We start from the raw sequence: 27,616 nt of genomic DNA on the forward strand, positions 1-27,616 counted from the left end.
GACTATATCAGAATATCTTTCATGAGGAGATAATAATTTGTAAGTTAGCCTAAGCTGAGAGTCTCTCCCCAGGCTTGATATGCAGCCCTGCTTTCATAATTTTTTTTTCATCTTTTTACTTCTGAACAGAGTACAGAAGTTCTTTACCCTCATGCAGTGGACTTCTCTTTAGTGTAAGAGGAGATTGTTGTTAAATCAGAAACCATATTACAGGGATTTAAAATATCATGTAAGAGAGAATTATATTTGTCTTGCAAATTATTTGTTTTTCTTTTTCATAGTTTCATGTTTGATGAACCTTCTAGTTACCTAGATGTCAAGCAGCGTTTAAAGGCTGCTATCACTATACGATCCCTAATAAATCCAGATAGGTAAGTACAGATTTGGTATATGTCTCTCTTATTTTAATTGGGGAGTTATACAAATTTCTAAAGATTAAACACTGAGATCAGCAATGTCATATACATGTGTATGTTTTCTGTTTCAATTATTTAGAGCTACCACTTGAAATTACCTTCTTCTATCTAGAACAGAGGGTCTTTTAGCAAGATTTATTTACTACCATGCCTGTCTCCAGGTAGCCTAGAGATACTCTGAAATGATATGAAAGTTCTGGCGTCTCTGTATGGATTTCTGGGAGGCAGGTCATTAGCTTTTACCAGATCCTCAAATGGAGAAGTCACTCAAACACACAAAATTTAGAACATTATAAGGATCACCAGAGTAACTCTGGTTATTTAGGGTCTTACTGAACTCCAGAGAGTTCTTAAAACCCGTTAGGTAATCACAACACCCTGTGTTTATGGGGTACTTTGTAATTTGCAGAAATTTTAAATCCATTCTCTCCTTTGAGCCTCATAGTAATCTTGTTGTTAAGACTCTTTAGGTGGTGTTCCCATTTTGTAGATGAAGAAGTTTAAGGTCAGAAATGGTTATTTGTTCTAGGTTACAAATTTACTACATGGCAAAGCTATGGCCAAAACCCAGGGATCTTTTCCTGCATAGCATTTTCTATGCCTCTTTCTATCAGTGACTGATTTAATACATAGCCAATATAAGAATGCAGGAGAAATCCCTAGGGTTAAAAACCAAAGAGAGAACTATAAAGAGAAGAGACCAAGATATGGATTTCCTGAGGGATGTTGCTCATCTATAATAGGTCTTGGGCTTTAACCACCACTCGTGAGCAGGAAACAAAGCCTTTTATATTGGATGATCACATAAAATGCCAGGACTCAAAGAACTGCTTTATCAGCAAAACACAAGCATGTGAAGATGTCAAGGAAGCATATATCTCATTCACTGAGCTCATTGAAAGTAGAGGGATGGCTCCCCTTCAAATATATTCATTAACCAGCAGCTCACATGGATATGGAATTAAAATTTATATAATCAGGGGAGTCTAAACTCATCACAGTAAGAAAGTAACATAAAAAGAGGGTCCTAGAATCTTTAGTCCTATGGTACCTAGCAGAAGCAAATATAAAACCACTTTGCAGGGATAAGCCCTCAACCCTAGTTAGTCTTACAGGATTCATACAAGAAAAGACTCATGATCCAAATAATAATAGGAAACCATCTGCAAATTAATCAGTAGGTACAACAGACAACAGGATTAGACCTTTAAGAATGTCTAAGGTGACATTCTCAAAATAACTATAAAATAATAGTATCTAAAATAAAAACATAAAAGGATACAAAATCATAAGAATATGGTACCACAAAAAGGCAATAGGTAAATATTCAAAAAACACAAACAGATTTAGAAATTAAAAGTGCACCTGTGACATTAAAAGCTCACTGGACAGCTCAGACAGGTTAGGGACAGCAGAAAAGAGCATTAGAAACTTGAAAAGTTGATCTGTGTAAGTTACCAGAATGCAGCAGATTGAGAATGAGATTGAACTCAGATTGAGTTCAGAAGGGAGGTTTAGAGAATGGAATGAGAAGACGATTTACATATATTTTAATAGGAGTCTGAGAAATAAAGCCATGGCAAGGTCATCGCTAAAGGTACAAATGATCCACATACATACTTTGACATGAAACTTAAAATATCAATGATAAAGAGACATTGTTAGTTGAGCCAAAGTGTAGCTATAATTTTCACTTCATATGTAGGCCTGGACATTATGATAGACTCTTGAAGGAATGTAAGAATGTAACATGTAGTCCCAGTATTCAAAGACTTCACAGTCTGGTAAAAGAACATACAAGCAGTCAAGCCAGTGGTTTGCAACCCTAGCCACTTTTTATAAAATATTTTTATATACCCTTATGAAAATCATAGATATCTCTTTTCACACATAATTTTTTTTTAAATATCACATAACATTCTAACCATAATAAAAACTAAAAGGAAAATAATTTACAACCAGGTGACATGTATCTTAATATGTAAATGTTCAGGGGGCGTCTGGGTGGCTCAGTCGGTTAAGTGTCCGACTCTTGGTTTCAGCTCAGGTCATGATCTCAGGGTCATGGGACCGAGCGCTGCCTCAGGCTCCATACTCAGCAGAGTCTGCTTGGGATTCTCTTCCTCTCCCTTTGCCCCTACTCCTGCTTACTTGTATTCTCCCTCTCTCTCAAATAAAATTTTAAAAAACATGTAAATGTTCAGGCAAATCACTATAATCCTGTATTTTGAGAGGGCAGTAACCATAATTGTAATAGGGATAACATGTCAAAACAAATTAGATTGACCAAGTGAAGAAAATGATTGAGTTAGACATTTTCACAACTGTCTTGGGTGTTATTTATAGATAAAGGATTAAAGTAATCTCTTTGTAAGTGATAGACTGATGAAAAAAAGTGACAAGAAGTCTGTGCATCCTGAAATTCTGTGACATGTCAAGGCAATGTTCAGTCTTAATGCTGTAAAAAGATTTCAGAGATCATGTCCTTAAAACGAGAAATAGAGCATGGATTGGAGAAAGGACACCAATACACAAGATTTTTTAGCATTTGGCCTCCAAGAACATCTTTGGTAAGATTAAAAACCAGCACGTAACCCAAAATTAATTGTAGGAATTTCACAGCATAGATTTCTCATTATGCTGCAGATTTGTTTCTTTCCAAACCCTCAGAAAGTAGATTGGCTCACCTATATCTTTTTTACATTTTGAACCTCTCTGTAAGCTCCACCTAAAGGTAGCGATATCAGAAGGTTTGACCTGGTTTTTTTCTTCTTTTCAAAGCAAATTAAAAGCCCCTAGATGATACTATGCTGCCTTACACTGAGTCATGAAAATTTTAATGGTAAAAAGTAGACAGTTATTCCAGATAATGGAACATTGCCAACAAAGATACCAAGGCAGGATGAGTATTGGCTCACTTACGTGATTTGCCATTTTTATTGATGCCTCTTACTACCAATGTGGTAGAAAAAAAATTTTTTTTAAGATTTTTATTTATTTGACAGAGCACGAGCAGGGGGAGTGGGAAAGGGAGAAGCAGACTCGCTGGTGAGCAGGGAGTCAGATGCAGGGTTTGATCCCAGGACCCTGGGATCATGACATGAGCTGAAAGCAGACATTTAACTGACTGAGCCACCCAGGTGCCCCAAAAACTTTTCCTTTTAATATTTTCTTTTCGTAATTAAAATTGCCCCTATTTTTTTTTCATTCCTTTTACCACCTGATACCTAGATGGCTTAATAGCCTCCTTTAAAAAGTCTGGTTCTTCTTGCCAGATTAATCTAAAATGATGTTTTTTTCTTATTCTTTTATTCTGGAACCGTGCTGTACCCTGTAGCCATATGTTGCTATTTTAATTTTAATTGAAATTAAAAATTCATTCCTTCAGTCAAACTACTCACATTCCACATGCTTCACATTCCAAGTAGCTACTTGCTACTGTATATGGACACTAGAACATTTTCATAACCATAGAAAGTTCTACTGGACAATACTATTTAAAAACCTACCATTTTCCCCCATTGCCAATTAGCATATTCTTCATTTTGTCATTCAACAAACTTACTAAACATGTCGTTGGTACATATCAGAAGACTAAAAATCATAGAGGTGCTAAAATGTATTATATAGTCACATTTCATAAAATTTAGGGACAAGTAGAAATACTCAAAAATAATAAAATCCAAGTATCAGTTCAGAATTAGAAAGGGTCAAGAGTTGGGGAAAGCTCATTTGCATACTAGGAGGGGTGTTTCCTACAGTAGGTAGAATTTGTGATGGACCTTACAGGGTTGAGTAAGATTTCAACAGGTGAGGATTTAGACAAGAGACCATTTAGAAGGAACAGTCCTTAGACACACAGAAATGGAAAAGTGGATTGTTCAGGAAACAATGAAAGAACCATTTTTCAGTGTGCCTTATACATACATGAAGAGAAATAGTACCTGAAGTTTTGGAAAGTCTTGAAAGCAAATCCCAGGATGTTAATTTGTTTATTTGCAACTGAGAGCCATATCTGGGAACCTGAAAAAAATGACATTTGTTCAAAGTCTATAGCAATACTGAAAGAAATCTGAGAGCCTGAACTAGAGTTTAGGCAGAGAAAGAAAGGGATGAAATGAACACACAAGACATTGTTGAGAAAGAGTTGACAGACTTGACAATTTAAACAGTATGTCATTGGGAATAAAGTTTTTTTTTTTTACTGGAGTAACGATTCCATTAATACAAATATGGAGAATATTTGTACAGGAAACAAATTAAGTTGGAATTTGAGGTGTCTGTAGGACATTGCTTTTTTAACGTTTTGAACTAACTCGAATAGGAATAAAGTGCTGCATAAAAGTGTCATGACTGTTATTTGCCTGGTAGTTTGTATACTAGCAATACTGTTACCTACCACTTCAAAAGTCGTGTCCTGTCCCATCCCACTTATATAGTACTCCAGTACACACCTTTTTCCTTTCTGACCGTCACTGGATTTTATATCTAGAGAACATACTTGGCTGTGTAGGTTTTTTGGTAATGTTTTGTTTCTATCCCTTGTTTTCCCCAGCTAAACTGAAAATTCTCCAGTTAAGCTTCCTGTCATATTATTCTCTGCATCCCCTTCTACAGCTAGCGTATGGGACAGGACAACTAGAAGGGCTTAATCTGTAAGATGAATAGCGTAATAGTTTAGGCTACATCAGATTTAAGTCTATTTTAACTGTTTCTCCTTGGTAAAGTTTATTTAAAAATGTGTTCTTTATTGGCAAAACACATTTATTTCATGTATCCATAAATTGTTTCCTGTTAATTTTTTCCCCCTTCCTTTTAGTTTAGGAAAACAATTTGAAACAGAAGACTGATAATGAGTCTTATTTTAAAGAAAATGTTTTAAGGCTTCTGTTTAGTATTGTCTCTACATTTAATTTTTTTTTAACGTATCTGTTTTTCTGACATTTACACTGTTCTAAGAGTTTAAATTGTAATTAAATATAATTTTAATTTCATTATATGTTATGTTACATTTAAAAATAAAAATCTATATTGATTTGCAGATATATCATTGTGGTGGAGCATGATCTAAGTGTATTAGACTATCTCTCTGACTTCATCTGCTGTTTATATGGCGTACCAAGTGCTTATGGTGTTGTCACTATGCCTTTTAGTGTAAGAGAAGGTAACTTGAAAAACTATTTCCATAGTGCTGTATTCTTTCACTCTAATGCTTAGAAAATGTATTATTGTTGATATTAAATAGTTATATGTTGCTTTGATATTTATTCAAAACTCTAATTTTAATGGAATTTAATCACTCAACAGAATGTGTGTGTGTGTGTGTGTGTATGTGTGTACATATATATATATATGAGGTATCCATCAGTTATTCAGAACATTTCATTTTGGAGAATTTTCTATTGGAGGGGGTAGAAATGCTTTCTCAGTTTCACTCTTTGCAATCTTAAAAGTTTTTATTATATTTTGGCTTCTACAGCATCATTGTAGTATTTGTCATCTTTATCTTTGAAAAGCCAATACCAGTAGTGAAACTCTTAAAATTTATTTAGTGCTCATCTTGCTTTCATGTTTCAAATTTATCTGTAATCTCTATCCTAAGTTTATAGAGCTAAGACTGTCTAAAAGCCCAATAAGATAGTTTAATAAAGTATATTAAAATAAGATAGCTTACTAAGTATGGTTTAATAAGTAACTCAAAGTCTAATAGCTTAGTAAGTATATTTTCATTTATTCGTTCTACTTTCAGGAAAGAGGGACTCTCTGGCCTCTCTTTTCCATGTCTCTTCTCTACCTAAGCAAGTTAGGCAAAAGTAAAAACTAACCTACCACTAAGTGGCTCCTGAAACAAATGTCAGTGCATTCTCTCTCTGGTATGCTTTTTTCCTTTTAATTTCTTTGCCATTTCCTTCCAGTGGTTTCTTCTTCCTCTTTTACTTTATATTTCATCTTTCTAGGTGTGCCTTCAGCTGACAACCTAGAACAATTAGGAACACCCAAAAGGACCACCTAGTTCATACTTTGAAAAAAATACCATATTTTACAAGAATAATTACTCATGTAGTCTTTAGGTTGAGCAGGCTCCCTTTTTTTTTCTAAGTGATCTCTTCAAAAAGATAATTTTTGAGATACTAAGAAACTTGGAAAAAAATTTATATTGCATCATACACTTTGCATAAAAAGGCAGTGGTAGCTTTTTCGTTTAGAAAAAGTACATAAAGTTTTTCGGTTAAGATAAGATGAAGGAATTGCTGTCACTTACCTGTACATTTGATATAAATATATGCATATATTAGAGGAAAAATTGTGAGATTGCCCAATAGTCTTAAGAGATGATATAAAAAACAATATTCTCAATTTAGCAAGTAACCATTGAGTTACTTCCTCTATACCATGTATTAGGTCCCGAATTGTGTTGATAATGTTGTAGGCAGCTGGCATTCACTCTTCACAATTCTCATTATAAATGCCATGTCTAAAAGCTACGCCATTTAAGAAATGGTTCCTGGTGAAGTTTTTGATGTTCCCCATCTGTTAAAACAATTCAAGTAAATTAGAACTTATTTTCCGCTTTCCGTGAATATACTGAAATTAATGCTATACATATATGTAAAAGCTCTCTTTGAACTCTATAAAGGCAGTTATAGCTTGAACTGTCTTAAATTGACAAGACATTGGAGTAGAGATGGAAAGGCTGGTTAATGGTTTTTTGCGCAGTCACACTTTTCTGAGCCTTCATTCCCTTACCTGATAAATTAGGTATAATTAGACTATCTCTCTGACTTCAGTATCTGGATTAAATGGCCACAAAGGTTTCCTTCAAATTATGTTCCTATCTAATTTTTGGTTTTAATTTTTTTATCCTCACATTTATAATTTTTAAGTAGTTTTAAGACCAAAAAAACCATGCTGATTTTGGCAGAATCTATTGATTTGTTCTTTCAGCAAATACTGAAAATCTGTGTTCTAGACCCCCTGATAATGGCTCTCAGTTCCAGAGGAGATGAATAACATCCTTAGGCTTTCTTTCAAGACCTTCCAGGCTTGAGCTACTATCTTTCTCTTATTGCCTTAAGTATAGGAAACACTGAAAACAGATCTTTTCATTTTTTCCAAATAACCCAGTTTTTCCTTTCTGTGTTTGCCATGGTGGATCTTAACAGTTTTAGTATGGAGGGATTCTCATGTACAATATATTTTCTTTGTTATTAAAATCTGTTTAGAGAATGTTTATTTTTGTATGGTGAAGACAAAAAAATGTTAAATGAAGTCCGTTCATTACTATAAATATATTACAAACCTGCAGAATTAATCTGAAAAAATTCAGTATATATTGTAACTTCAGTTTGTGGTATCTGGATCTCATGTGAAAATGCATACTAATAACTTATTTAAAAAATTATTCCCCAGACTATATCATTTTATGTCACTCTGAAAATATTCCATTTTTAACTACTTGTCATTTTTTCATAAAAATTGCAAGTTTTGTTTTAAAAATACAGCAGAAATGGCACCATATTCTTTTGCATAAAACCTAATGGAAAAAATCTTATAAAAATCATATCATAATGAAAAGAGATATGCTTTGCGTACATAGGCACATATATATGCATAGGTTATTTCAACTTGATTAGATACATAAAACACCATGTTATCACTGCATGTTACCACAAATCCACAGAAATTTGAAATCTGTACTTAGATTGCTCCCAAGAGAGCCTAGGGATTTGCTTTTATATGATAATTTCTTGCTGTGGAGAAAAACTAGTCTTTAGTTAATCTTTACTAATCTGTTGTCAATGACTTTCCAACAGGCATAAACATTTTTTTGGATGGCTACGTTCCGACAGAAAACTTGAGATTCAGAGATGCATCACTTGTTTTTAAGGTGGCTGAGACAGCAAATGAAGAAGAAGTTAAAAAGATGTGTATGTATAAATATCCTGGAATGAAGAAAAAGATGGGAGAGTTTGAGCTAGCAATTGTAGCTGGAGAGTTTACAGATTCTGAAATCATGGTGATGTTGGGGGAAAATGGTAAGTTTTCCTTATTTCCTTTATTTGAAAATCTGTTTATCCAGTAACTTAGTTTTAACTACTCCATGAAAAACTTTGACTCGGTTGTAGGTCTGGGAGCTAGGCTGAATCCATACATTTCTCAGTGTAGTTCACATTCTGTGATGTGGTAGGATTTAATATTGTCATTCAGTCAAGTTTCTATTTTATATATTTTGTTTAATAACCTGTAGTGAAAATAAGATTTTTTCCAAGCTAGTTTTTCTGTGTATAAATTGATAGGACATTTATCCATCTTAGAAACAGATGAGAAAGGATAAAACAGATAATTCAGAAACAGTCTAGTTTAAAATTTTTTCTTGACTTTCTCCATTTGAGCTCTCATTTTAAATTCAGGCCAGTCTGTCTTTGTAAATAGTTGTATTACCTGAATTTTCAATATTAGATTGCTGTCATAAATAGAGCTGTGAGTTGAATTTGAGTACCAGATGTCTGGTATTACTTTCAAGATTTAAAAAAAAAAAAAAAAAAAGATTTGAATTGTATTCAGCTTATAAATCTGTAGAAATTCCCTAGGAGGATTTTGCAATATATCAGTCATTAGCTAATGGAGGAATTTTGAACTGGCTTGCATTTGACTTAAAATTTCATATAAACGGACTTGTAAGGATGGCATCAATCTTTACTGTACCACTTAATGATAAATGGTGTATTGGTATTTGAGCTAAATAAGTCTTCTAAAAAGTAACCCAAGACTTGTATTTTATAGGTCTACCATTTATTAAGATGGTTATTAATGAGATTAGTCTATATTCCTCCCAGTTTAGTTGGAAATGATACTTTAGAGGTGAATCATGAAAGTCTTTTTTTTTTTTTAAGATTTTATTTATTTGACAGAGAGAGGGAATACAAGCACAGGGAGTGGGAGAGGGAGAAGCAGGCTTCCTGCTGGGCAGAGAGCCCAGTGCGGGGCTCTGTCCCAGGACCCCGGGATCATGACCCGAGCCAAAGGCAGACATTTAACGACTTAAGCCACCCAGACACCCCGAATCATGAAAGTTTTAAGTATTTTTCTGTATAACCTTCAGAATTCACTAGTGTCAGTATATATCTTTAAAACTAATTTCTTATTAAAACCCGAGTGTACATAGTGATTTACTATAAATGTGAAGCATCTTTCAAGTCCATTTGTTATATATTGTGTTGGCAGGTACTGGTAAAACAACATTTATCAGAATGCTTGCTGGAAGACTTAAGCCTGATGAAGGAGGTACTGTTGTATATTGTTGACTGTTTTTACCCTGTCACACATAGGAAACTTTGAAGATACGGGTAATTTTCAGTGTCTTCTTTATTTGCATTATTTTGCAGGAGAAGTGCCAGTTCTAAATGTCAGTTATAAGCCACAGAAAATCAGTCCCAAATCAACTGTGAGTTATGATTCTGTTATTTGGTTATTAAAGGAAAGTTTATACACATACGCCTATGGTTTTAATCTTTCACTGCACCAGAATTCTTCAGATTATTTTCTGTATAGTTTTACCAAAAAGTGGCTAAGGAAGAGTATTAAGACATCAGTCCTTGATTGATTTCCACTGGTAGGAAATGTTTTTAAATCTGTTTGACATCTTTTTCCAAAATAAAAACCTAATGTGGGGGCACCTGGCTGACTCAGTCAGTGGAACATGTTACTCTTTATCTTGGGGTCATGAGTTCAAGCCTCATGTTGGGTGTAGAGCTTAACTTTAAAAAAAAAAAAAAACCAACAACAGCAATTTAATGTGTTTTGTGCTATGTATAACACCATCGAGAAAGTAAAAGGCCACCTACAAAATAGAATACTTTTGCAATTTAATAATAAGGTACTTATATCCAGATTATATAAAGAACTGTTACAACTCAGTTTAAAAATGGGCAAAGGATTTGAATAGACTTTTTTTTCTCCCCAAAGAAAATGTACAAATGGCCAAATAAGCATGTGTAAAGATGCTCAGGACCATTAGTCATTAGGGAAATGCAAATTAAAACTACAGTGAGATACTGCACACCCACTAGAATGACTTAAAAAGGAATAAGTATTGGTGAGGATATGGATAAATTGGAACCTCATGCATTGCTGATGGGAATGTAAAATAGTAAGAGCCACCTTAAAAAGAAACTTGGCAGTTTCTCATATGATTAATATAGAGTTACATATGAACCAGTGTTTCCACTCCTAGATACATACCCAGAAGAAATGAAGACCTGTCTCAACGCAAAAATTTGCACACAAATGCATTATTCGTAATAGCCAGAAAGTGGAAAACCACCTCAATGTCCCTCAGCTGATAAATGGATAAACACAGTGTGGTATAGCCATGAAATTGAAAGTATAATATTTGTACTCAGTACCACTTTGTTAGGCCTATTTGAGACAGCTTAGCTTACAATAAAAATTTTACTGTTGATCCTTTATATAAGCTTAGCTTTTAAGTTCTCAGACTCAGTCAGCCCTCTCCTGAAACAAGTGCAAGACATTTTAAGATTCATCCCCATCACATTATGCATTTTGTGTTATCTTTCTGATTGCCAGAGGGTACTTCACACTCATGCTGACCTTGAGAATTATTCCTATTCTCAAGTGATATCTTTCTTGAAACAGTCATCATTTACTACTTTCAGATTTTAAGATGCTTTTTTTACTTGTTGGACATGATGAGTTTTTAAATAAAAATTGCAGAACATGCTATAGATGATGAATATACATAAAAATACTATCATATCTGTGAGTGGCAAATTGATACACTTTTTTTGCTCTGGATCTTAACTTTGTCAATATTGATTATTAGAGGAATTCTGTACTGAAATGAAATTTCAATACTTTTTTCACTAAAAACAGGGAAGTGTTCGACAGTTGCTACATGAAAAGATAAGAGATGCTTACACTCATCCACAATTTGTGACTGATGTGATGAAGCCTCTGCAAATTGAAAATATCATCGATCAAGAAGTACATACTCTGATTTTCATTTTATTATTTTAAACTTTGCACGTCTCTACATAGTTTGCTAAACTTCTTCTCCAAATAGGTGCAGACGTTATCTGGTGGTGAACTGCAGCGAGTGGCTTTAGCTCTTTGTTTGGGCAAGCCTGCTGATGTCTATTTAATTGATGAACCATCTGCGTATTTGGATTCTGAGCAAAGATTGATGGCAGCTCGAGTTGTCAAACGGTAAAGTCCTGCCAGTTAAGAGTATTAGTTTTAATTATGTGCACCGGCATACAGCGGTGCTTAATACAGCATTTGAATAGTTGATAATAGAAAACTGGAAACATTTTCAAAATCGTGTATTTTAGTTTCATACTCCATGCTAAGAAGACAGCCTTTGTTGTGGAACATGACTTCATTATGGCCACCTATCTAGCAGATCGAGTCATCGTTTTTGATGGCATTCCATCTAAGAACACAGTCGCAAACAGGTAAAACTATTTTCTGAAACATTGAAGCCTAATTATAAGTTCTGACAATTAGAAAGTTATTAGTCAAAATTTTCCTTTAAGCTTATGAATTTTAATTTTTAAAGAGGTAGCTAGAAAATCTAGGGATGATTGTGTGACTCGCAGGATTATTCATGTTGAATGCTGGATGGGACTGGAAAGACTAGTGTTCAGACTATAGACCTCCTGACCCAGGGTTGGATAAGCATGCAGACCTCTGGGCCGCTCACCTTTTCTTGCAAGTTAACTTTTGTCATCTTCATTATTTGGATTTTCAAAACAGATGTGGGATTTTGATTCCCTGAAAACCATTGATGCTCTTAAACAGCAGATAAAGATGCACATAGGTTACTTGATTTGCCCAACTTACACTGCTAGGGGTAATGCTCACAGTGAACCCCAAATATCTGGTATTGATCTACAACAGAGACAAAATGAATGATTTTACTGTTTCCCCTTTTATTCTCTAATTTTTCTTTATTGGCTCAAATGAGAACACTTGACATATAGAGAAGCCTAACATTCAAATCAGTTTAATGAGAAATTTCTTACACCTTATGTTAGGTTGAAACATATGGAATTACTGATATGCCACCATCTTTTTCCTGTAAAAATAGCAACTTCATGTGATTCTAACATGTTTTCTGATATTAAAGAGAGGAATGGAGTTGCTATTTGAATAATGCATCCAAAAAGTAAAAGTACTTAGCTTCTTCCCCAAATTCCTTTGTTTTCATTTTTAAATTTGTTTACCAGTTGAGAACATATTTCTGAGAGGGAAATTTCATAGACTATATAAAGCTTACTGAATTCAAATAACAATCCTGTGTATTTACAAAAATGTTTAAAATGTTCCACAAGTATGATGCAGTTTAGTATGATTTAAGAATTAGTTTGGGTAAAAAGATGAATAAAGCACAGAAATTGAAAAAGGAATAATGAGTACAATCCATTGTGCTGTACATATTCACTCCAGTTCCAAATTTCTGATGTTAATGTTACCTTTTCTGTTAATTTCTCTTCTCCCCTGAAAATGTCAGATTGGAAATTCTGTAATCTCCTAATTAACCTTTTGTTTTTCTAAAGTAGTATTTCTTAAATGTTTTTTCCCAGATCAGAAACATAGTTTAAACTGGGTTTGTTTTGCACAGAAATATTATAGCCAAACAAACTAAACAGTCCAAGCAAAGACCCTTCTGAACATAGAATTTATAATATGCTGTGATTAGACTATTATTTAGGTAACTTATGATTGGGGAACTAGAGGGAACTGTGCTGCTTTAATACTCTTCATCCCAAAATGTAGTTAAATTTGTGGGATAAATTTTAATCACAATTGATAAGATCTTATTTTTCCTCTAGTCCTCAAACCCTTTTGGCTGGCATGAATAAATTTTTGTCTCAGCTTGAAATTACATTCAGAAGAGATCCAAACAACTATAGGCCAAGAATAAACAAACTCAATTCAATTAAGGTAGGTAGAAAAACTCGTGGATAATTTCTCATTATAAATAATCGAAAGGCATGTTTCAAATTGGAGGGCTGTTTCATGAAAAAAATTGTCATTTCGTTAATTCTAAGATTCATATTTTTCACATTAAAATCTGATGGCATCCTTCAGTCTGGTAGGAATTATGATATAGTTGCTATTGCTACGGATACTCAGACCCGTCCATGTGATCTCAGAGTTGTACCCACTGTTGTGCTGCCTGTGTTGAGTTTAATTGCCATTTTAAATATCTTAAGATTACACTAATTCACTGTTGGAACAAAGAAGTTTTTGCAAATACCATGACCATTTTCTCTCATCTGTTGTTCTTTTAGTGCATACACAACAGCCAACACCTGATTAAAATATTTTAAGAATCCAGACAAGCTCCTTCAGTGAGCATAAAATTGTACACAATGGGAAAACATTTTGTCAGTTTAATTGGCAGTGTTTTCCTTTCTTTGTGGTACATAAAAATTATTAATTATGCCCCCTGCAATTGATGTAATCTGTGGAACAGCTTTTTTTAGAAAGCAGTAATTTCTTGGGGTCACTCAGGAAAAAAAAGTGAACTCTAAAAAACCATTTCTGTGTTTTTGTCTCTTGCAGTGCCTGCTTAAAATGCTGCTTACATTTCATGGTCCTCTAGCCTTTGTCCTTAATACTAGCATTTACTAGATTTTATTATTTTCATATTTGTACTCTGGCTTTGCTACTGAGCTATAACCTCTTAGAAAGCAGAGACCAGATCAAAATAGACATCATGTATTCTTAAGCGCCTGACACAGTGTATTGATGTCTTTAGACTTTGCTGTGTATTTTGTTTATACTTATTTTACTCTCTGGCCAGGATAATGAGATTACAAGTTCTGACTTAAAAACTTTTTATTTTAAAAATCATATCATTAAGTAGAAAAGAAGAACTAAATTCTACAACACTTATGCACAGCTTAATTTTCCTAAGAATTCCTTCTGAAGTGTTACAGATGTTGTATTTGTCATTTTCTTGTGTAGAGACCCATGGTTCTGGCCCCAGGTATACCTAGTCATCATTGCTCTGTGCCCACTCATCTTAGTCATCATACCTTAATCCTAAAAAAGGAAGTTCCTAGGCAGATAGATGGATGGATCATTTACTGGCCACTCTATAAACAGTACTAGGAAAAAATACTTTTATATACATTTTATGTAATAGGCAGTTCTCAAACTGACAATGTTAACCTTTTGGAGGGACTTAAAATCAAAATGATGAAAATGGAATTTAATAGTTTAGCTGAAAATAGTATTTTATATAGCAAAATTTTACCTACATAAATAAGCCATTTTATATAAAAGGGCTCTGCTTGAGGTGGACCAAGGTAAGTTTTCGGGTGGTAGGGCTGAGTAACAGAGGTACTACTGTTGCCTTTGATTTAGTGGACCCAGGAGTGTGGAGACGCACGCAGACAGTGAGTGCAGAGGTTGTATAGATGCTATTGTAAACACCACCAGCCAATGCTGTGGGTGAAAGGTCTACCCTACATAGAGGAGAATGGTGTGGATTTTGTTGTTTCTGTTTTATTTTTTAGGATGTAGAACAAAAGAAGAGTGGAAACTACTTTTTCTTGGATGACTAGACTGAGAATATTGAAAAGCCATTTCTTAAAAGAAACATTTATTGGGATTTTTGTCATATAAAACTTTAATCAGGTTTTATGCCCCACATACTCTGGAGCTTGAAGTATAATTTACTTAATGTAACATCAAAAGCCAGTTGTGTTGTAAATTGTCTAAACACAGAAAATGCACTTTTCTGTTCTTGATAAGGCCCTTCTTGTGTCTAACATTCTAAAGTGAAAACATTTCAAGCTACACAAATTACCTCCAAGTTTTCACGATGTATGGGAAGATTTTCAGTAGGTGTTCATCATATTCATGTACCAAATGCTGACCAGTGTTACCCCCTTTTAAAAATCTTGAAAAAGCTTTCTGTACTTAGAGTTTGCCAAATACTCCTCTTATAATGAAACTGCCCTTATTTTAAAAGCCGGTCGAATAAGACTCCACTAATGAAATTTGATAAATAAACACATCAGGATTGTATTTGTTATTTGTTTTCAGTCTTTGCACTATGTTTTCAGTGTGTTTAGACTTTCAAAGGAAGATGATCTACTACAAAACACCGTTGGAAAATGGCCATGTTCCCAACTTAAGCACTGTTTACAATGTTTTTGGTGCTTTTGAATATCTTTGAGTATCAAAAATCATTTCAACACCCTTCCCCCATCCACCAGAGAAAACCCTAACTTTACTATGAATTACTCAGTTTTAGTATTCCATAAGATTCTATATAATACTCAAAGTAATGTCATTCTTAACACAAGTATACAATCACTGATCAAGATTTAGGAAAAGCATTTTAAAGAATATTTGCTTCCTTTAAAAGTATAGGCTGAAAATCTTTCAAGTTGATGCCTAAGCATCTATGTAAACTTCCACAGATTTCTAATGGGCAGCCAAGGACAGTGAGCCACTTTCCTAAAGGCAACATTAATGCAAGCGAGTCCCCATATAGCAATATAAAGTACCTCTTGGTACCAAATATATTCACCTCCATGTTTGGATGTAGAGGACATGATCTAGTTTTGGATACTATGGAGCACGAGCTCTAAAAACTTACCCACATCTTTTGAATTCCTGAGTTTGAACAGTGGTATGTAATGTGATACCACTTTGAATTACACTTCTAATGCACTGAACTGGAACGAACTTATACTACAAGTGAGGAAAAGAGTTTAATAAATGGGGCAAGCAAAATTGGAGAATTGGAAGTTATTGAAGACTTTTAGAGCTCCTTGAAACAATAGAAGTGTTAACTAATATGCAGACGGTGAATAGAAAATATGGTTTAACTGGTCCCCATTAGGCCTTTTAAAAAATTTAGTAATCCATAATGTTGTGAAAAATTCAAACCTACTGAAATTTATGTAATAAAAATGTTACGATCCTTCCTCACATTACCCTCCCAAAGGTTACCAGTGTTTGCATTTAATAATACATATCCTTTTATGGTTTTTTCCTGTGCACCTAACCTAAGTGTGAATATGTAAAGAGTTTGTTTTGTACATAAATGGGATTATACTAAAATAAGTAGTGCCTATTTTTAAGGATAGGTTAAATTTGTGAATGATTATTTCAAGTATATTGAATAAAATAAGACAAAAGATGTTTTTACTTACTGATTCCATATTCTGCCCTAAAGAAAACACTTGTGATGAGAACACAGCTCTACTTAACTGAGGACAGAATATGTATTAGTTGTGATATTGTTCGTGTAAATGAAGTTTTTAAAATACGGATTTAGTTAAAGTTTTATATAGTAATAAAGGTTTTACAGTTGCTAACACAAGAAAAAAGTTTTTCTATAAAAATCCATTAATACCAACTCAAAATACACCAACAGCGCAGTTGTTAGCTATTACATTTAGAAAGAATGCTCAATATGTCCTAATTGGAAAATATCTCTAAATAGTATAACACAATACACAATTTATATGAAAATATACAAACTATTAAAATACCAAAAGGATACTCAAGACAATAAGCCTTTGAGGAATAACAACTTGGTTAAAGAACAGGTAAGAAAATGAGATAAATGCACATATGGCCATTACCTTTTGAATTTTGTATACTTGTATGTATCAACTGTTTAGAGATCATTTAAGTTTTTAAATCTTCAATAAAGAGATAATCTGCCTTATGTTCAACCAGTGTACAGCAATATTAACAATTTTAGACCATGGCATCTTGAAACCAGTCCCTTATCTCTGGCTTGTAATTGCATATTTTCACATCTGGCATGTAGTCTGTCTTCTGTGTTGAAGGAATGAACCTATTTGCCAGAAAGCAGAAAGACTGGATAAACTATTCAAGTTGGTACTATAATTTCATTGGTATCCATTAACATTTAGATACATTTATGTCAAGCTCTGGCATATTATGCACACCCAGCGGTTCGGAAGAGAAACTTCTGGGTTGGAGAGTCCGAAAGGGCTGAGGCGGCAGCTCCCAGAAAAAGTAGCACCTGTAACAAATGAGAAGTCTGCAATGTAGAAGCAGAAATCAGCATGGCATGGAGAGGAGTGAGAAAAGGATGAATACAGGCACATGTGGATTTTCAGTGCCTTCAATATAGAAATTTGAGGTTTTGCCATGCTCGTTGTAGGGATCGAAGAGCGCAAAAACCACTAGAGAAGCAGCTAGAATTAGTTACTCAGGAGCTTTTTATTCTGTAGAGTTGTTTTTTTTTTAAAGATTTGACAGCACAAGCAGGGGGAGCGGCAGGCAGAGGGAGAACCCTATGTAGGGCTCTATCCCAGGACGCTGGGATCATGACCTGAGCTGAGGTTAGATGCTTGACTGACTGAGCCACCCAGGCGCCCCTGTTGAACCACTACTTAACCCGTCATTGTTTCTTTGTAATCTGGTCTCTGAAAATTCTGAGGTTTGGTGTGCCAAACAGTCCCCTTTTCCTTCCCACCCAACCTTGTACTCACACCAGCACCTCGCTTGTTGCCGTTTGACAGGGTAGCGTGTGCCTAGCCCCGGATGGTGGATCATAAATGGGCTAAGCCAATCGTGACAGCCTCCCTCGGTATTTTCCTAGTCTCCCTTGCAGCTACGCATGGCCATGTTGACCCAATTCTGGCTAGTAAGTTCGAAATAGAAGTCTCTTGGGGTGTTTCTGGAAGCCCTCTTGATTTCCTAATAAAAGGAGATACATACCTGGTACTGCTGCTTATGGATTTATTGTGCTGATAAGGTGACACATGGAAATGCCAAGAAAGCCACAAGTTTGCTAGTCTTCACGTTAAAACTGCTCAATTCCCAGCTGCCACTTCCCTCCAGATTTCTTATATGAGAGAGAAATACAACTGTTTATTTAGGCTACTTTAAGTCAAACTGGTTTCCTGTTGAAGTAATCTTGCCTCCTTGGCTGAGGTCCGTCTCTTCAAAGGCTCTCCGTTTGTTTCTGCCAGGTGACCCAAGTGTATTACCACCAGCTGGGAATGACTTTCCATCTTAGCTTGCAAACAGATATGGTAACATGCTCAGTGTTTGGGATTTTTAGGTATAGGGAATTTTTACTCTTCTGACTGCCCTTTTACTGGGATGCTCCTGGCTTTAATGCAGATGTGTTAGTTCCGGCCCCCAACGCCCCAACCTTGCATGCACCCCCGTTTCTCTCTCCCAGACCTACACAGTTGTCAGCTAATCAGATTGTCAACCATGTCTATCCACCCCTTCTCATGGGCTGCAGCCTTAGTGCCACTACAAGTCTGTGCCTCTGGTTTCCGGTCTCCATTTCTGGCCCTAATCTGTGAATGTCTCATATAATTATATATACCTTATAAAATTATGAAGGATTTAAATGCTTTTACTGACTTCTGATTTAGAAAAGAATTCCTAAGAAATATGCAACAAGTTACACAGTAATATGTACATCCCTAGGTCGGTACGTAGCATTACTTTGTTTTCTACTCCATAGGAAGGCGGTTAGTCCAAAGCCAGTTTTCATTTAAAAGAAAAAAATTAAAATATTGAAAGGGCCAGGAGGCCATGAGAATCACACTATTCATCCGTATTTACATCTTTGATCTAGATTTTTTTCTAAATGTGAAAAATATAATCACAGGAGGTATGTATGTAGAAAGGATGGACTCTGAAGCTCCAATTTCTAATCCACTCAGATCTAAAATATTCTAAGATGTTTATAACCAATGTCTGTAGCTTCACTATTCTGATGAGTGCCATGATTCACATTTCTAGAAGAGCTTTATAAATTGAGGGTTTATGCAAGGAAGCTATTTAACTTCCTTCGTTGTAGTCTACATTTTCATACTATTCCCTAGACAAACAACAAATACTCAAAAGTGGAAAGCAAGCCTTCTAACTATAGAAAACTTTAAGAGAAACTGTAGAGAACACTTCCAATCACTTGGTTTCACCTTTTTTATCCCATCCACTTCAAGTAACCAATTCTGAAAGGGCTCCACCCAGCACCAAGACACCCTTCTTGCTTTCCTCATACTCCAGCTTCTCTACTACGTGGGCAAAGACAGTGGCACTCACACAGCTAACAGCGAAATGCTTCCCCCGTCTCGTCCTCTCCCTCCATTCCAAGGTTCTGTGATACTTCATTCACCTGCTTGGGCAATCCCAAACAACTGGCTTCCACGTCTAACCAACTTACATTCCCAGCTTGCTACCCCTGTTCCCAGCTCACCTCTCCACCAAACAACTTGTAATGAAAAGGAAGCCTTTTTTTCAGGCTCTCTTCCTGGGAAAGTCATTCTTAAGATAAGATCCATTAAGTAGATTAAACAAGCATTAAGAAATTTGGGTTTTTGAAGTGTTTAAGTCTATCTGCTACCTCATTTTCCAAATGAAACTTTTGGATGATCTTTCTTCATTAGATAATAGAGGTATACCTCAGTGATACTGTGGGTCTAAGGGAATCAAAGTTTTTTGGTTTCCCAGTGCATATAAATGTTTACAGTGTAGTCTATTAAGTGTGCAATAGCATTATGTCTAAAGACAATGTATATAACCTTAACTTAAAAATATTTTATTGTTAAAAGATGCTAACCATCATCTGAGCTTTCAGCAAGTCATAATAATCACTGATCACAGTTCACCATGACAAATATAACGAAAAAGCCTGAAATAATGCAAGAATCACCAAAATGTGACAGAGTGAGCAAATGTTGAAAAAAATGGGACCAACAGACTTGCTCAATGCAGGGTTGTCACAAACCTTCTACTTGTAAAAACAGTATCACGAAGCATAATAAAGCAAAACAGTAAAATACATGCCTATACTGAACGCTAACTTTAAAGTCATTTAATCTGTAAATTATTCTTAGTCTACACATCCCATTTCATTTAATGAATGCTGGAAAAAATGGTAGAGAGCACTAGTTCTAAAACCACTCAGAGCTAGGTCCAACTCCAAATTCTACCACTTATTAGCTGCCTGACCTTAGTCAAATTAAATTACTTGGCCTATCTCAGCTTTATATATGTTTAAGTAGGGAAAATAACAGTACCTACCCCATAGATTATAAATCCCATGTGGCTTTTAGTTGCACATACTAGAATTATCTTCCGACTGGATAGAAACCATGGAAATCATCTTTTTTAGATGCTTACTAAAACTCCTCTTAAAATTTATATGCTATATTACTTGGTTAACCCTGAAACCAAAGAATCACAAGCAGAATCAAGAGACAAAATTTAATATATGCACACAGTTTTATATATAATGCAGCATCACACCATGTAGGGCATTTACTCTTGTTTTATACATTCAGATATGTTTGAAACACTTCTTAAGGCTACAAAACAGAACATAGAAAAATAAACAGGAATATATTCAACACTTACAAAAAGTGATATGATAAAGAATATAAAGTACTATTTTCCTTTCAACACTTCAAAAGATATGTATATATACTTTTTTTACAAGTAACATCACAAATGATCACATCTTCACATGCTTTTAAGTATTATTTGTACTCAGTGTAAGGCTATTATCATTTTTCATACATAAATTTTCTTCTAGCTCTGTAACAATGCAATTTTTAATCCATTCAAGTAAATTCAACCCCAAAGTTGCTGCTTCCCAGCATTAAGACATGCACCCACCCCTCTTCTAAGATTTTCTAACACTTACATTTCAGGGGGGAAAAAAATTCCCAATTAGTGGGAAAGTGGCTGATACTAGTAGCAAAACCTTAGTTCTTTGAAATTGACATACTGGAACTGAGCCATTACTAAGATTTTAAACAAAAACACAATAGCATTTAGACATTAAATAGGAAGCAAAATACAGTAAACAGAAATCGTGTAGCCAAATATGCATTCTCTTTAGCTACACTAAAATGGACCTTGCTTAGTACCCATAAGTGAAAGACTAAGGTTACCTCATCTAAAACCAAAGGTAAAATAAATGAGGCATAAATAAATATTGCTAGTTTCTAGGATGGCTGAATGTTTTCTAAACCAGAAATGGTTAGAAAGGAACTTTATTGCACCAAGTCAATCATAAGCAAGATTGCAGTTCACAGGCATCTTAATTCAACCTTGAGTCACAAAGGAAACACACTGCAAAAATATACATAGTTTGCATCAAATAAGCTGTTACCAACATTGTGGTTGGGGAAGACCTACTCCTGCCAAGTCAAGACAGGATCTGGGCTTAGGTCAGCCATGAAAATGAACACACGGGTGACCAGGAAACAAGACAAGGACTGCACAGATGCTAGCATCCTACTGCCAGTGAGTACATGGACCAAGGGCTGAAGATGTAACTGAGAGGAAACTGGACTTGAGAAATACACGCGACACTAAAAGGAAAGGGTCAGGAACCAAGTTCAGCAAAAGCAACTAACAAAAATCAACAGGTGAGCTTTGGTCGTTCTAAACATCTGTTCTTCAAAACGTGTATAATAATACAGTGAAGTTCCATAATTTCTAACTCAAAACACAAATGATTCTCACTTCTATGCTTCTGTTTTTCTCTTATATAGAAACATTATATCTCATGTCAGCATACCTTATGACTCAGTTAAAATGAAGGACAAAAGCTTGCTTGGCCCTAGTTTGACCTCAGCATAAGGCAAAATCCCCTGCAAACATTTAAAACAAAACTACAGGAAAAAAATAAAACTGACCTTCATGCAAAGACTAATTTTAAAACTAAGTATCAAAAGTCAGAGTTCTTTTATTCCAGAGGTCACTGCGTAAAGTACAATCTACTAAAGTTCTCTTTCAGCACTGTTTCCATCATGTCCTGGAGGTAAGATATGGGAAACAGGAAGCAAATCAGTATTTCCTGCAGGAATTAGAGAGTATTCTGTTACTCAACTGAGGTAAGACAGAGTGACAGTGAAGAAATGAACGGTATTCTTTCCTATCGACGTTTTAGACATTTCCAGAAGAAACGGAGATCCAATCTCAGTCAATAAAACGAAAGACAGTGGAAATAATTTCTTTTGGACTCCTGAGATCAAACTTATACTGAACTTTTAAATCTGGTCATTATATCTAAATGTGTTTTCATAAAAATTATCAGGTAAGCTAATGTGACATAAAAAAGCATTAGCTGAAAGTGGAGAGACCCTATAATCTTCTCATTCCGTTAACACCTGCTGATGTTAACCAAGAAAAAAATGGCTTCGGCAGTACCTTCCCCAATTGTTCTAGCTTAGAAGATGACAAAAAGAAACTTTTACCAAGTTCTCTCAAGAAATTTTTTTCTTTTCTACACAACCATCCATCTTTACAAATTTTTACCTAGCACCATCATAATAAAATGTTATCTTTCAAAGTGCTCTCTAAAATCCTATGTTACAAAACATCTAAATGCTAATCACTATTCAAATCAGCAGTTACACAGACATTAGGTAATTAAAACACACAGAGGTAAATAACCATTATTACAGTACAGTGGAGATTCAACTGAGCCTAGCTGGCATCCAAACATTCCTGTGGGTAATCAGAGAACCCAGAAAACTCATCTGCTTCAGTTTGTCAAATTCAAGTGAATTGTATTTTCCTTTAAAAGTAATCTGCCTTTAAAAAACAAAAATCTATTTTTGGCTAGGTATATTACAAATGGCATGCAGAGAGAAATTACTACATTATTTGCATAGCACTCAAACTTCCTGATCCAAAGAGAACATAAAAGGGTAGATTTTTCACAATGGTATGTACAAATTAAGAACCACAAGCTACAGTTATTTATAGAGTAACACAGATGCATGAATACTGTGTTGATTCAGAGTTAAATCTCCAACTGAGAATAGAGTGCAACATGCAAAGGGAATTTCTATGAATACTGCCAAGACTGAAAAAGAAGCAGGATCAGAAGAGCTAGGTTACCGTAAAGGTAACCAAGCCATAAAATGCAAAGCAACCTGTTTCTAGCAGCATCCTCTAGAAAAGAACTAGGAATCACAATCATCCTTTTTTTGTACAACAGTTCCAAGCGAGTGACAAGTTGAACATGCAAATGTAAAGTGATACACATAACCAATGGTGCAAAGAGAAAAACAAAACACAGTAACTCCATAGAAACCTGTCAAGCTAAAAATTTTTAACATTTCTTCTCACAAAATATTTAAATCTTTGTCAGTGCATTAGTGTTAAAGTGGCATTAAAAAACTTCTGCAGTTTTAACAGATGCAGATTATTTTCAAAATGCATAGCATCTACATTTCTTTCAAGTAGGCACCATGATATTTACACCAGTGCTAGGAATTCTTGGTGGAAACAGCCATTTCATTAGATTTCCTATTATTCCTTAAACATCTGTCTTGTATGCGATCTCAAGTTCAACAAATACTCACCAAAATTCAAAAATATACCCTATGAATATTAAAAGAACTATATACAACATTTCTAAGACACAGGTTAATAGGCTGCCTTATGTGTAATATTAAAGAGAAGACATTATTCAAGTTTGACAGATATTGAGATGAAAGGCCTTTGGGTTGGAAGCATTTCAAAAGACAACAGTGTTTTAGGCTAAGAATTATTTGAGCCCAGTTTATGACTAAGGCATTGCATAATAAAATATACATTTCTATTTGGTGCAATGTTATGTTTTGGAATCTATAGTGTGTCAAATGGTATTTTTCTTGTCACTTTAGTAAACACTATAAAGCACACATTTCCAACATCTGAAATTAAACTTATATAAGGAAAAAACCAAACACTAAATCTAAGTTTTATATTATAAGCTGTTTATAAAAAATACTTTAACAAACTTATTTTATACTTTTTATGGGGGCAGTTACCTGATAAACAGATTCTGAACAAAGAAAAATGGCAATGCCAGGAACTGACTTGCCCCTTGAACACATATCCAAAATCTTGTCCAGGATGGGAGTGAGGGTCAAGGGGGAGGGGAGGAGATAGCTCCAATTTGGGTTTTTATTTTAATGTATTTTCTTAAAGCCTTCAGAAACATTCCACCTAAGAAGAGGTTTCTGCCCTAAAATACCACAGCATCGACTGTCAAGTGTTTTGCCCCCGATGGCCATCTCCCATTCCCGATCTCCTCCTGTCCCCGCGATAAGGCCGTCCTCGGGCATTTCGATGGTACTGGTAACCTTCATCTCGGCTCCTGCTCGGCGGCCCTTTCCAGGACTCCTCGCCTCTCGCATGCTGATATCCACCTCTACCCGAAGAGCCCCAATCACTTTTGTACTTCCTGCCTCCGTAAGTCTGATTATAAAACTGCTTGGATCGACCGCTTCTCAGAATATTAGACACTTCGTTTTCATCTTCCGAACTCTCTTCTTTTGGTCTTTGCACTCTGCTATCCACAGAGTTGGACCCACTGACCACAGCAGCAGCAGTCTTAGGATCTTTCACTTTTTCTGATTTTTCTTTCAGACTTGGAATGGTCCTTTTAGGCTCAAGTTCAACAGGCACAGTTTCTCTCTCTCTGTTTAGAATCTGAGTGGGAAGATGGGCCTTTTCCTCTGCTACAGGAGGGACGGAAGCCAATGCCAGATCTGCCTTGGGTGTCTGGGACGACTGCTCCGCCCGGCCTTCATGCTTACTAGCACTCGCTTCAGGGACAGAATGTGCGCCCTCACCTCTGGCCTCCTGAAACTCATCTGTGGAAACTGAACTACATTCTTTAGACAGATCCAGATTCTCCAAGGGCAGATCCAATTCCTTCTCATCAGAGGGCAGAACAATATTCTGCCGCATGACTGGATTTTCTATAAATCCCTGGAAAGGATACCCATACCAAACAGGAGGAAAGAAAGGAGGTGCAATGGGAACTGGGCCTAAGAATGGATTCGGTCCAAAGGACGGTTGCGGGAACATATTCTTGCCACTCAGTGACTCCTCATATTCAGCATGAAGAAGCTGCCCAGCGTTTTCAGATTCAAGATCAGCCTGGTAAGACAACGGTCCATGACTTTCAGACACCTGAGATGGAGGGATAACCAGAGGTGAAGAAAATGTTGGCGGTCCGATCTCTGCCTGTGGCATCTGCCCATTAACACTGGCCTCAGTCTGCATAGGGAAGTGTGCATCGGTACAGGTACAATCACTTTCGTTCTGAGAAGGAGCTTCCTGGAACCAAGGGTTTGGAGGATACACGGGGACAGAGACCTTTGGGTACATCCTGCAGGCTGCCAGGTAGGCCTGGTGCAGAGGGTACAGGTAAGAATGTGGGGCCCACATAGGACAACTATATGCCTAAAAGAGAAAAAAAAAAAAAAAAAGTTACATTAACAAAAGGGGGGGGGTTTAGAGCGAGTACTTCAAGTTTCTCATGCCTGCCGAGACCACCTCATCACTGTGATACGTAACATGGAAAGGAATTACAAAAGTCAGTCACTGTTCTAAGATTCCATTTTTATTCCTATCCTGCAAACCACCCAAAGTCCTGGTATTGAGGTGATGAGGAGACAATATGATGAACTCACCCACAGATTATCAGGATCACTAACTCCATCCTTTGGATATAACTGCATGGAAACAATTTTGGGTGATACAGATCCCAGAAACAACCACCATCAAGCACTTGAGCCTCCAGCTTTGAATATCTCAATCACTGGCTCTCTAGCTTGGCCTGCATTCGTGTTCTGGCTCTACCCCTAACTCATTGTGTGACCCCACATCAACTAGTTAATTGGTCTGGACCTTTCTGTTCTACCAGAAAAACGCTGGTATAGAGGTAGAAGATCCCCAAGGTTAGGACTCTACAGGTTCAGGAGCCCTGAGAACACTCCAACTGCACAGATTAATGTTAGACCTCCAGTCAAAGAAGGGAAATACTCAAAATAAACCAAATCTTTCCCCCTGCAAAGAGCCAGCTAAACTCCAAACATAAAGAAAAATTTACCAGTAATTGGCAAATTAACCAATTAGCTGAAGCCAACATTAACTAGTTAAATATAAAACTAGACAATAAATACCATAGACGATAAAATTAACTAAGTCTCCTTTAATGAAATGACCAGTGCCTATACAGGAAGGCACCTTACTTCATATTTTAATGCTCTAAAACCCACAGAAATTAATCCAAAACAGGAGATAATACAGCACTGACAAGGACATAGAGTTCTCTCCAGCCTCTCTATGACAAGCTATTTCCAGGCTGACGACTTCCCAAAGGATACCTCTGCTCTGCTAGTGAACACATCACCTCCATAGGAGAACTTTCACAAGTTCTTTCCTTTGATCCCAATGAGGCAGATGGAAGAATATTATCCACATAACACAAATGAAAAAAGCTAAGTTAAGATACATTAAATGACTTGCCCAGGGATATACAGCTAAAAAGTGATGGAACAGAATTTCAAACCCAGATCTTCCATTAAATTCCTCAAGGAGGGCATTTTCACTAGGCTGCCCAGGGGACGAGGACTATTTCCTGAATATACTCACAGGGTTAAGCCATTGCCAATTAAAAGGAAAAGCAAGCAAATACTGCAGCCTCAACCACCACTAAAAACAAACTACAGCACTGAAAATCCTAGTTCTTAAAATGTGATTTAGTAAACTTTAGGTCATTCACCGACAAGATAAGAGTTAAGATTATTTAAATACTGACAATTTAAAACAGTATTACCTTAAAAATCACTTATTTAAAATGATAAAATATAAATACCTTTACACCAAGATTAAAGAAGAATCGAAGAATGTTCTTATCTAAAAATAACATAATAATCACTCATTAAAATTATACATCAAAAAGGTTCCCCCGCCCCACTATCCTCAAACAATATATAGCTCTAAAAACAATTTTGCCTACTGAAATTGTTTTCTCTAGCCTGTGATATAAAACATAGATAAAAACTGTAATATAACCAAAACCAAGCTCTGTCACTATAGGGTAATTCCAGGTTCAATATGCTTTGTCTTTGCTAACACCTAAGTCTGAAAATGGCTTAAACTGAGATTTTTATCTGATTAAAACTAATTTTGTATGAAGGAAACTCAGGTGTTCATTATATTTCTTTTTTAACTCTGTGGGGTTTTAAAAATTATGAAATAAAAATGTGGGGGGATATGGGTAAAATCAACATAAACCTAACAATGATCATTAATAACAAAAGATTAGTAGGTATTCATTTGACATTCACCAGTTACCCATAGACTCAAACATCAAACCACTAACAAAATTAGCCACAAAAATCCATGACTGT

The 27,616-nt window shown here is 35.6% G+C and overlaps 2 protein-coding genes across 7 annotated transcripts in view; one reads left to right on the forward strand and one right to left on the reverse strand.

The window, feature by feature from the left end:
* ABCE1 (ATP binding cassette subfamily E member 1) overlaps positions 1 to 16,602 on the forward strand; it is a 29,927-nt gene extending 13,325 nt beyond the window's left edge. The window contains exons 9-18 of one of the 2 annotated variants that reach the window (XM_027597811.2): positions 282 to 371; positions 5,459 to 5,580; positions 8,231 to 8,452; positions 9,642 to 9,701; positions 9,803 to 9,861; positions 11,310 to 11,420; positions 11,500 to 11,642; positions 11,768 to 11,890; positions 13,271 to 13,382; positions 14,966 to 16,602. In XM_027597811.2, coding sequence (XP_027453612.1) covers positions 282 to 371; positions 5,459 to 5,580; positions 8,231 to 8,452; positions 9,642 to 9,701; positions 9,803 to 9,861; positions 11,310 to 11,420; positions 11,500 to 11,642; positions 11,768 to 11,890; positions 13,271 to 13,382; positions 14,966 to 15,013 — 1,090 coding nt within the window. In that variant the 3' untranslated portion in view covers positions 15,014 to 16,602. Of the gene's footprint in view, positions 1 to 281; positions 372 to 5,458; positions 5,581 to 8,230; positions 8,453 to 9,641; positions 9,702 to 9,802; positions 9,862 to 11,309; positions 11,421 to 11,499; positions 11,643 to 11,767; positions 11,891 to 13,270; positions 13,383 to 14,006 lie in introns of both variants that reach the window. The other variant, XM_027597810.2, reaches the window with a different exon arrangement.
* A 4,056-nt stretch (positions 16,603 to 20,658) lies between these two features.
* The window catches only part of OTUD4 (OTU deubiquitinase 4), a 42,896-nt gene continuing 35,938 nt past the window's right edge, over positions 20,659 to 27,616 (reverse strand). For all 5 annotated transcript variants that reach the window (XM_027597805.1, XM_027597806.1, XM_027597804.1 and 2 more), the window contains exons 20-21: positions 27,079 to 27,119; positions 20,659 to 25,661 (exon numbers count right to left, since the gene is read on the reverse strand). In XM_027597805.1, coding sequence (XP_027453606.1) covers positions 24,459 to 25,661; positions 27,079 to 27,119 — 1,244 coding nt within the window. In that variant the 3' untranslated portion in view covers positions 20,659 to 24,458. The remainder of the gene's footprint in view (positions 25,662 to 27,078; positions 27,120 to 27,616) is intronic.

The sequence above is a fragment of the Zalophus californianus genome, chromosome 2 (genome assembly GCF_009762305.2).
Source record: "Zalophus californianus isolate mZalCal1 chromosome 2, mZalCal1.pri.v2, whole genome shotgun sequence".
Lineage (NCBI taxonomy): Eukaryota > Metazoa > Chordata > Mammalia > Carnivora > Otariidae > Zalophus > Zalophus californianus.